At 31.2% G+C, this 11837-nt stretch overlaps 1 protein-coding gene across 4 annotated transcripts in view; it reads left to right on the top strand.

The window, feature by feature from the left end:
• The window catches only part of LOC106469845 (folliculin-interacting protein 2-like), a 101617-nt gene extending 97321 nt beyond the window's left edge, over positions 1–4296 (top strand). For all 4 annotated transcript variants that reach the window (XM_013930389.2, XM_022398640.1, XM_022398706.1 and 1 more), the window contains one exon: positions 995–4296. In XM_013930389.2, the coding sequence (XP_013785843.1) occupies positions 995–1189 (195 nt within the window). In that variant the 3' untranslated portion in view covers positions 1190–4296. The remainder of the gene's footprint in view (positions 1–994) is intronic.
• Positions 4297–11837: the final 7541 nt, after the last annotated feature.

Below are 11837 nucleotides of genomic sequence, written 5' to 3' on the forward strand. Positions count from 1 at the left end.
ATTTTGGTATTAGTTTAGTTTCATTAATTTCTATTAATTCTCTGTCATATTTACCACTGTTTTAAATTCATTTTGTAAGTCTTATGATTACTGTGATCCTTTTTCATGTAGTGTTATCACTTATACATTTTGGTACTTCTTAAGGTTTAACTTTATGTATTATATCATATGTTGAGCTAATATAAAGTTATACTATCAGGGCTATTTGTCAGGCTTTCATTAGACAATAGATATTGTTAGGCAGGATTATATAAAGTTTTATGTTCATTGGTAATGTGTATTTCAAAGAAGAGGAATGGGTGATAGTGCATTAAGCAAATGACTAGTTTTCATATGTTTTGTTTGAAAGTTATATTCTGTTCTTTCTTTAATATTAGTTACATTAAAATTACTAATTAAAATATTTAACTTGTACATTTATTGTTTTTAATATTGGGATTATTTTTCATTGTTAGCCTGGTATTTGGATTAAGGCTGAACTTCATGAGATATTATTGAGATTAGGGCCTAAAATATAAATAACAGTGAGAGTACTCAAATGATGAACTAATGCATTCTAATCTTTATACATTTTTGCTTCATGACATTGCAAGCTCTTAGTTAGACTGTTATATTATATTAGCTATATTATTTAATATATGGGTTAATTTTTAATTTTGATCTGTGTAGGTAGCTTGCTGTTGTTATAGGTCTGTGGAATTTGGCTGTTAGTCGTTAAAATGTTTTGGAATAGCCCTTGAATTTCTTATCTTCATAACTTTATGGACCTGAATATAATATAATTGTTTTGCAAGAATACTGGAAAAGCATTCTATCTACTTGAACCATCAGATTTTCACTAATGTTATTCTTTATTCCTACTCTCAAATAATTATCAAAGTATATTAACTGTCAAAAAAGCATAGTTAACGATCATTTGATATTATTTAATTTATTAGGATATTGTTCATAATTTAAAACTTACATATATCTTTTTTCTTATATGATTGTTCAGTGTTTGATGCATCTGGAAGACAGGCTTCAGGAGCTTTATTTTCGCAGTGAATCTTTAGTGTCTTACCTTGCAGACAACAGAACTCCTGATAGTTTGGACAATGCTGTAGCTGTGCTTGGGTTTGACCCCACTGACTTACCTCTTCTAATGTCTGTGGCCTTAACACATGCACCTCAGTTGGGAGGACACACCTGATGATTTTATTGAAATTGAGAGTTTTGGAAGAATACTACAGTAATGTTTTCTAGTCATTTCAAGGATTTGAGGTGGTGGATCATTTGTACTGATGAACTGGTACAAAAATGAAAAAAATAGTATTTAATTTTGCTTCTTAAATTACAGATGGTTTCTGAAACATAGAAAGCACATAAGCTAAGTTTGACTTTTCACTAGATATTTCACATTAACAGAGTATTTTTTTTAAATAATATACTTTTTGTATTGATTTTTTCTGTTTTTTTCTGACTAGCTTTTAATCATAAGCCAACTGATCTCAAGACTAAAGTTACAAAAATTTTTCAGAGGTGTTGGAGTGAATTTAGTAGTACATTATTCCAACTGATGCAACAACTCCTATGTCAGAAGACAAAAAATAAAGCAAAAAGCTATAATTGCATCTTAATTGAGCAACTGTATAAATATATTAGGTTAATGTAATTACAAAGTCAAACGGTTATATTTAGAAAACAAGCACCAAGATAAAACTTATATCAAAGACGCTTTTGATCAGTTTATAGAATTATGAATTAAATGTCTGTAGTTCCTTGTAAAGGGCAAATAACTTTATAAAACAGTAATTTATGAAATCAGAACTTCAGCAAATTTCTCCTTCATTTGGGTATTATGAAATTGTAATTATAAATATATTTTCAATGTACAGGTTTCTCTTGTGACATCATAACTCCTGGTAAAATGTCTGTGTCATTCTTGGAGGTGAAAACTACTGCATACAATGCTAAATGAAAATACTATTTGTTTCCATAAATTAGTAAAAAAGATATTTGTCATATTCTATAAGAGTACGTTTATACTTACATTTAGAAGATTTTGGATTGTAAATTAAAAAATATTTTTTAAGTATGTTATTTTTCACTACCAAGGTAATTAAAACTGATACCAGGAGTTTGAAACCATGGTGAAATACCTTTATATAGGTAAGAAATTACCTGCTACGCACAGACTCACACGTATTAAAGATACAAACATAAATTATAATAAAATAAGAAGTAAAAGTGGCTGCTGCTGACTTGTTACCTCCCTATGGTCATTGGTTTCAGTATTAAGGATGATTGTATGCTAGTTGAACTATGCAGTGACAAATGTGCTACAATGGGAAAGCCTGTGCTTTGGCTGGTTCTAAACTCTTCTAGTGTGTAAATCAAATCAGTCAAATTAAAGTTAATTTAAGTTAAAACTGAATTAATGTGTTAGCAAAGTAGAATTTTTTTTTTTCCAGATGGAAATAATTTTATGTAATAATAAATACACAAGAAATATAGGGTATACAAATTAGGGTTGCTGGACTTTTTTTTTTTTTCTGAAAATAAGCTAATATTTTTCACAGAAAAATACAACAGGAATTAAGGAATTGTATATACAAGTACAGGAATATTAATTCATAGTTTTGTATAAATGTATTGGATAAAACCCCCTCAATGAAATGTTGTGACAAGTAGGTTGTAACTTTGGAATGTTTTTTTAAAAGCTTGGATGAGGTGATGTATTCTGGTAACAAACTTTGGACATTTGAAATAACAAGGAAGTTGTTTGTTTTTATGATTTATTGAGTGCCATGTGCCAAAATGTGCCACAGCACAAATAATAGGTAGCAACTGTGTTGCACCTTTTGAAACTAAATTTCATGTAGTGTATCCTACAACCTGTACAAATGTATTTAACTAATTTTTCTAAGTAAATCTCACAGGTTCAAAAGTTTGCATTGTAATATTATTTTAAGATGCTTTATTGTGTTATATAACTTTTGGGTTAGGTTATGTTTTCAAAAGTGTATTATATGTTCCAGAACATTATTAATTAGTGTTATTGTTCACTTATTTATTTTGACACAAATATTGTTAAAAATATCAATTTTGTCATTGAAAATGATTTAGATAAGTCATTACTGTGTCAAACTGTTGTGATGCTATACGGATCTTTGAAAAAGTATTCAAGTAAAATGTGTTCCTGGTTGCTAGTGTACAATCCAATGCTTTAATAGGACACAATATGGATACATGTTTTTGCCAGAAATTATGAAAACGATTTTTAGTACCATAAATTTGTGAAGGAGAATTTAGAAATCCACTATTATGATAACATTTTTTGAATATTTCATGGTCACATCTTTAGCATTTATTAACAAACCTTGTTGCACTAAACTATCAAACAAATACTGACATCTGATAGCCCAAGATGTGGCCTTGCTTTTGAAACAATATTTTTCACCTTTGTGCCTCATCAGGTAATAACTGGTTGTGAACCAATGTTAACTTTTGTGTATATCAGATACAAAACTGTCTATTTAGTCATATTCCAAACTACTCTTTCAAAATATACATCGTTGTTTGGGTTTTAGAAAATTCTGTGGATTCAAAACAATTTGGCTTTCTTACGAAAGATGTTCATTTACTACATTGTCATTTTTATTGTAAGACTAATTCCCTCGGTTGCTGTTATAATAATATAGTGAAGTATTAAATCGAGGAAATTCAGTTAATTCTTTCTGATTGCAATATTTGATTCTTTTCTTTATGTAAATTAACATATATTAAATAAAATTATGATAAGATTTATACTATTTGTCTGAAATGATGCAAGTATTATCTAGTAACAAACTTAAAGCAAAAATTCTTAGAGCATTAATATAGTTGGTTTAATTTGAAATGAAAAAATAAGATAAAGAATAAAATGAGGGTTGTACTGTTATCTACACAGTTAGAGTACATTAGTCTACTTAAAACTAAACGTTTTGGATTTGTAACTTTTCAGAGTAATACATTTTTCTTAATCATGTCATATGCCAGCAAAATGTATACATTTTACTTTAATAAGTGCATTTACATTGATAGAAATATTTTGCACAGTTTTTCTTTTTTTTTTGTTAACTTCTTTTATTACACATTAGGAGACTAGGTTTTTTCTAAAGAAAATCCAATCCTGTACATTGATGTTCATGCATAGTGTTTGTCTATGTATTAAAAGTTACGTTTATGTTCAGTGAAGTATCTGAGAAATTTCAGGAAATGAAAATTTATTGCCATCTGTACATATAAATGATAGTTATAAAATTGTTGAAATGATTATATTGTTATTCTTTCTTTTTATGTTTAATTAATGTAGTTAAGGAAGGAGAAAGGTTTGGCTTTTTTAATTTTTATGTCTTAAATTATGATTACATTTATGTTTTTGGTATATATATATATATAAATCAAAATGTTAAATATGTTGTTTTCTTAATCTTTGTAGAATTAAATAGTTTTATAGTACTAGTTTTACTCAAATTTTTGTTGTTGTCAAAGTCAACTCTAATTTATTAGGCAGCATATTGTAACCTCATTATAATCTGTTTAATTCCATTTTTTTTGTCATTCTATTAAACTAAGTTCACAATCCTGTAAAAATTGTGGTAAGGACATTGCCCTGCATTTAGACAACTGTGGAATCAGAATGTTAATGTTTATAATTTAGTGTTGGTTGTATTGAGTCTAAAAACTTTGTCTTATGGGTTTTTTCTAATAAATCTTTAAAACTTATGTCACGTAAGTTCACATGGTAATTGTATGATATTAATAACTATTTATTTTCTTATAATTATTTTCTTTAGAAGTTCTAGAAATATCTGGAAATATACCTTCACCTTTTTATGAATTAACTGGGGGTGGGTGGGTAATAATGTATATTTTTCATTGTATCTAAAGAATTGGTTGAGCATTTTGAGTTACTTAAGATGGCTTGCATTTTTGTAATTTTACATTAACACAATTAATATAAATCTTCAGATTATGTTTCGTGTGAAGAACTGCGTGTCTTAGAAGTATGAGCTGTGTTGCATTTTTGAAGTTAAAGGTGTTAGAAACTTGTATATAGCAGAATTGTGTAAATATGAACATATAGTTTCTACAACTAATGATATATGACTCCCAATTATGTTGCTTCTCATATTTGCAGTACGTAGTAATACAAGAGTAAATAACAATTAAGAGTGTGTTTAGATAGACATGGCTTTTTGTATAAATTGAGTTTTGCATCATCTTTCTTTTAAAATAAAGAAGTTATGCAGCAATATTGCTTAATCTAAATATGATTATAATGTAGGTGATTTGAAATTAGTAAAAAGCAACCTCATATGGTTGAAAATTCATATTGCAGATTATTTACAGATTGAAAGCACACTGTTCAAATACATTTATTATGCAGATATTCAACAAGCAAGTTATTTTCAAACTCTGATAATGCATATTTGTCTCTGGAGAGCAAAAATGATCATGTTCATATAAATAAAACATTCTGATGTTCTTCAGCTGGATATATGCAACTTATAGACAGAGATAATGATGGTGGGTAACAGATAAGTAAAAGCAGTCCAGTTCCTTAGTAAACAGTTGACAAAGACAAAAATAACCAATACAAGTTTAAAAATAGCACTTTATGAAAAACCTAAAATTTGTAGTTGGTGGTTAGCTGACTGAAGAAAGTAGAATACAACCCTATAATTATTTATCTATGGGAACAACCAACATAAAAACATAAATTTTGAGAAAATGGAAACAATTTCAAAATTAATAAGATGCTTAAGACTTTTGCATGAGGTGGATACATAATACTAAGAACATTTTGCCTCATACAGTAACACTTATCTTGTGCTGTGCAGGTTATAAGACAGCATAATAAGAGGATGGTAATTGTTTTCACTATGTAAGTTCACTTAAAACAGACTTCTAATAAAAGGGGTTTGAAAAGAACATTACTGGTGATACATCCATCTTCAGCTATGTGTAATCGGATTTTTTAATATTTGATAGTTGGAGAAGTTCATTTCTTTAAACATTGTAGTTATTAATTCAAGAAAATGTGATATAATGGTACTTTTCTGTCTTCCACTAGGTGCTAGCTTACTTCACAGGCCTAATTTCGAAAATTGCTATCGCAATGGGAAGTTGTTTTTTTATTTTTACAATTGTATTTCCTCATACTTATTCATTCTTACAAAACTTTGTACAAAAAACGTTTGTGTGTTTATGTGACACATTGCTGCCAGTACAGGCTAATTACTCCTATGCACTTATGATATTTTTATGTACAGAGTGCAATAAAATGAGTTTTTCAACACCTGATTTCAATATTTTTTCTATTAATTAGTGCCGTAAAATAAATTATACGCTTGAAGCAGATCAGTGATAGAACAATGTATAATACTAAATTAAATTTGTTAATACGGCTTGTGCAGTCAGCCCTTGACTAGCTTTGCACGAATATCGGGAAACAAACAAGTACATAAATTGCATTTCAGATAGACTTTTGGCTATCATCATGAGTTCTGATTTGTGACATACAAATATTGTTATTCATCTGTCATCTGAAATCCGCAGTGAATTAATTAAGAAGAAGCAGTCTATCATAACTTTTTTCACGAATTTTAGGCCTACTGATACTATTTTGATGATTTTTGTTTTCGTTGGATAATCTACGGTACATTATGTGTTTGTGTGTGTGTGGTCAGTGTGGTTTTCCTTTTAATAATTAATTAAGGATTCTTCCAACTGAATCTATTGCCGAAACACGACGTTGTCTTTGGACCGTACGAATGTATAACGAACTTTCCATTAAACTTATTCAAAATATGTTTAAGACAAAATAAGATTGGAACAGATTTAAAAGGCCATTCATTTTTTATCAATAAGCTTTCTTTTATTGTGAGTTTTAAAACTGATTTGATATTATCTAGGATACAAATTTGAGGGAAAATCATCCAGTGTTCGCTTTATGTCTATAGATTACAGAAGTATGCAGTTTCAAAGTACATTACCAATCTTAGGCATCATGGGAAATAACTTGCAAAATATCCTTAAACTTCATTTGTTCTTTCATTGACCATTACATTGACAAGCTTTATGTGTTACAGAATGCGGTGTTTTGGAGAAGTTATTAAATTGTTCACTCATTTCAATTGGCTTTATACTCGTGACTTTGAAAAATATTCTCAGATACCCACAGTCATGAACAGAAAGCTAACATTTTTCTCATGAAATACAGACAGTCTTGTAGTCATCACATTTATATTTAGCCATAAATGAAGATAATTAGGTAGCATAATTTTAAAGATGTATAGCTTTTTCAAGCAATTTATATTACCATTTAGAATATGATATGATATATTTACGTTTTTCTGTTTTTACTCTACCTTAAATTACGAGATGTTATATAGGGCAAGATTAGCCAAAATGCAGAGTACACATATTGCCTATGAGCCCACAGTAGTTATGCTTCTTTTTTGATAGCCTTTTCAGATAATTTTCTAACATTTAAATGGTGAAACAGTACTCATTTAAAATATCAAAACTGGTAAAGAGTTCAGTTGATGGGTAAACTTCAATAAAAAAAAAGAAAAGAGAGAGAGAGAGCTTGTGAAGAAAGGAGAGACACAAAACTAAAGTTATTTATGGGTCTGCTGTGATCTTAATCCGGCTTTGGTGTTACTGAACTTACAATAGCTAGCTAAAGGTATACTAATGATCGGCCGATAATTTCAATTTGTATGTAAGTTACTTTTCTATCAAATTTAAAGTCATAATAATAATAATATGTATTCATGTTACTTTTGAAAAGATTGTAGCATTCCATGAAATTTTTAATTCCTTAATTAAACGATAGCAAGTGGCGTTGTGGCTGTTGTATTTTTAACAGAATTTAATACATTTAGTATTTAAAATACGATAGGTCAAGAAGGGATCTGTTTGCTGTTAATCACAAAGCTGCACAATAGCCTATCTACACTGTGCCCACACCGCAGGTATCGAAAACCGGTTGTTAGCTATATAAGCTCTCAGAGTTACAGCTGAACCATCTGAGGGGTTACATATAGAAGATGAAACCTCGTTTTCAAAGAATGCTCCCAGTGGTACAGCGGTAAGTCTGAAGGCCTATAACGCTAAAAACCGGGTTTCGATACCCATGGGCACAGTACAAATAGCCCATTTCGAAAAATATGAATGAGTTTCTGCGTTCCATCTACAAAATATTCTAAAATTGAATACATTATTGCCTACGTAATGAAGTGTGAAGAGCTAAACGCTAAAGCGCAATTCTAATAGTTTTATTACACACTGGAAAGTAAATAGCTTTGAAGTTGTAATTACATCTATCTGATATTCAGAATTTGATTAATCATACATACAATTCTTTTTGTAATGAGAGAACCTTTTCTTAAGGTTGAGTTCTGGTTGACAAATAAGATTAGCAGTGTCAAGAAAAAAATCCCTGAATAAATAACGTCAATGTTGTTGTAAGTGCAATTAAAGGTTAAAGTGTTACTACAGTGACCTCTAGTAAGTTCAAGTTCAAACAAATACTAATAACTGAATTGTAGGCTGAAGTAACACCCTGACCTATTCCTTGTATTTTTGGAGGATAGTTGACGAAATTGTATAAAAGGTTTTACGAGATAAAATTGCGCAGGTTTTAGAGTTCCTTAAGTTTGATTTTGCAGTATTGTCTTAAGTAGAGTATTATTAAAGAAACATTTATGTCAATACACACAAGGCGCTCATTTATTTTTAGAGCAAAACCATATTAGGCTACCTGATGTGTCCACTGCTGGGAATCAAACTCCAGTTTTTAGCGTTATAAGTCCGTAAAAGTACCGATGTCCCATCGGATGACTACACACAAGGCATCATTTTCAACTTATCAAATTCTGTTTGTAGTATGTCTGGTATATAGATTATCGAAATCAAAAGTTTCGATTGTTTAAGCCCTAAAAATCTATAATTTCCTCCATGTATTCGATGAATTTATTGATTATTATAAACAGATAAATAATGGCTATTTCTTGGATATTACGGCATTTATTTAAATGCTCCTCCACTAATGTACTCAGGATCTTAACTGATTAGAATTGTTAAGTCTTTAGTTCTTGTCTTAACGTAAATCTGCTTCGTGGGTTATCTAAGTTGTGTTCTCCACGTAGAATAAACCCACATCTTTAGTCATAATGTTTTTTTTTTTCACCAGCAATGATAGAATTTGTACAGTGATGTATGTAATTTGGTGATACAAAATAATTTACGTATTACATATTATATTTTTCCTTAAGGACACCAGTCTCGTTCACACCGTAATATGTTTCTGTATGTTTATCTGAACTTGTGTATATATATCCCATTAAATGAAGATATTACTGTTTTTAGATTAATTATAATATCTTATGGAAAGTTGTAATAGGATGTATATTTTTCTTTCGTTTTTACAAATGAAAATAAATTTATTGATAGAATTGACTTTGTAAATATTTTAAACATTATCAAAATCTTTTGTAGTATCCAATGCGTTTATGGATCTTATTTTCATTTTTTCCTCCTTTCTGGTTGTTTATTACACCATTTATATGAAGCCTTTTTTGAGAGCTTGCTATGTACGGTGATGCTACGCGGTGGCTCACCGTTAAGTCTGGGGGCTAAATATCGAGTTTCCATACCTGCGGTGGGCACAACACAGATATTTTACTGTGTAGCTTTGTGTCTAATAAGAAACAAGCAACAAATTCGCGATACCATTTAAGTATAGTACAATCTTCAAAACCAGAATCCTAGCTCACTAAGAACCGTAAGATTGCTTCTTGAGTATTGTGCAAAACTACTTAAGGGCTATCTGCCATAGCCAGTTTTTTTTATTTAGAACTGATAGCCTAGAAGGAATGCAACTAGTCAACGTTTCCCACCGCTTACTCTTGGGCTTCTGTTGCTTGACAGAATAGTGGGATTTGACAGTCGCCTTTATAACGCATCTACGGCCCCAAGGCACGGAGCTATGGTTGTGAACTGATGGGTCTATTGTAAATATGTTCTTCAGCCAATATCGTTGGAATACACCCCGATAAAAATATTTTTCTAATGTATGACGTGGAAAGTCGTGCGTGAGTACTAAGCTGTGTCACCGTCACCTGAGCAGTGTGTATTAATCAGTTTCCCTGTGCTGACATACAAAGTCCTGTTAACGAGTTTTTATATTGTATCTTCTAAATGTACATTTACAATCCGCCCCCAGTGGCACAGCGGTATGTCTGCGGACTTACAACGCTAGAATCCGGTTTCGATACCCGTGGTGGGCAGAACACAGATAGTCCATTGTGTAGCTTTGCGCTTAATTACAAAACAAACAAACAAACAATTTACAATCCACTGTTACTACAATAAAAGTGGCCAGGATTTAATGATATCTGATAAACTTATCACAGAGCTGCAGCTCACCTCTTCCACAAACCATGCTAGAAGATAACTTGTGAAGTATGCTCATTTCTCACGTTGTTATGCTTGCACCCGGATCAGCTACTATTACATGTTCTGGGAGAGATCAAATTGATTGTAAATCAGTGTTGAACTTCTCCACTCATCTTTAGTTTACCTCCGCTAACCAACATGTAGTTAGTATTCGCTAACGTAAATGGTAGCTTTAATTAAAGTGTCTGATACACTACAAGGTAAAGACATGACTGCTCCAGGGCCAAATAAAAATGCAACCTGTTATCTTTGTATGATTACAGACGAATATCAGACGCAGTGTGTGTAAAGCGAACCGCCACAACTTCTGACACAGAGACTTCACTGTGTCTCCACAAATTGGTGACTGAATTCGACTTGGCACAAACTATTTTAAATAGCTACCCTTTCAATTCTTATAGCTTTGTGGTTTTTTTTATTTTTTCAATTTTGCTATATGTTCTGCCACATCCTATTCAGTACTTGAACATGATTCAAACAGTTCGGCCTGTTCACACCTGAAGCAAACATCTCAATTATTCTCGATATGTTGACTATGACAACTGTATCGCCCCAGCTATTAATCAACAGTTCTGACAGGATGCTGAAGCTCTTGTCTCATGGTTTGACTCCATCTTTTCTAATAACCTACAGTTCGCTGCAAGTGTAGCTGAGTTGAATGCGTCTTGCTTTTCTGGCACTTTAAGAAGTGCAAGAGAATTTAGAAGTTGAAGTACAATAAGAGGAGCCATTATATATGATAAAGGCTGCTACTGTCTTCTTATGCTATGTCATTTTACCTAAGTTAAAATTGTGGACTGATAATCACTGACTCAGTCAGCTTCAGTTAGTGGCAAAATGACCCTGTTGCTGCATGGGGTCAGTTGACAAATTTTCTATGAATTTGTCAAAGTGGTTTTGTCACAAAAGTAAGAACCTACGAGTGACTGCTCACAGTAAGACTTTCCATTTAAGAAAGCTTTTAACATACGGGGCACTTGGTCCACCTCCCTGGAAAATATATATTTTTTTCTTTATTCATTCAGCATATGTATATGATTTTTTATTTTTTTTTCAATTCACAATTTCACATTACTTTGCCCCTTTCTGGAAAATTTTCTGCGAACGCACATGGTCACAGGCGTACTGTTTCTCATGCCTGAAGCCAAAATTCTGGTAAAGCAGAAACTTCGGAAATATTTGTGCAAGTAAATGTGCTACACGAATTCCGCCCCCTTTTATTTTTCAGGATTGTGCTCTTTCCGACTTTACTTTAAAATTAAAACCAACTAACAACTTTAAAGAATAAATCTGTGATCTTTAAACATATACTTTAATATTAAATTCTACGACGTCACAATATAGCGACA

This window comes from Limulus polyphemus, unplaced genomic scaffold (genome assembly GCF_000517525.1).
Source record: "Limulus polyphemus unplaced genomic scaffold, Limulus_polyphemus-2.1.2 Scaffold3, whole genome shotgun sequence".
NCBI classification, from domain to species: Eukaryota; Metazoa; Arthropoda; class Merostomata; order Xiphosura; family Limulidae; genus Limulus; species Limulus polyphemus.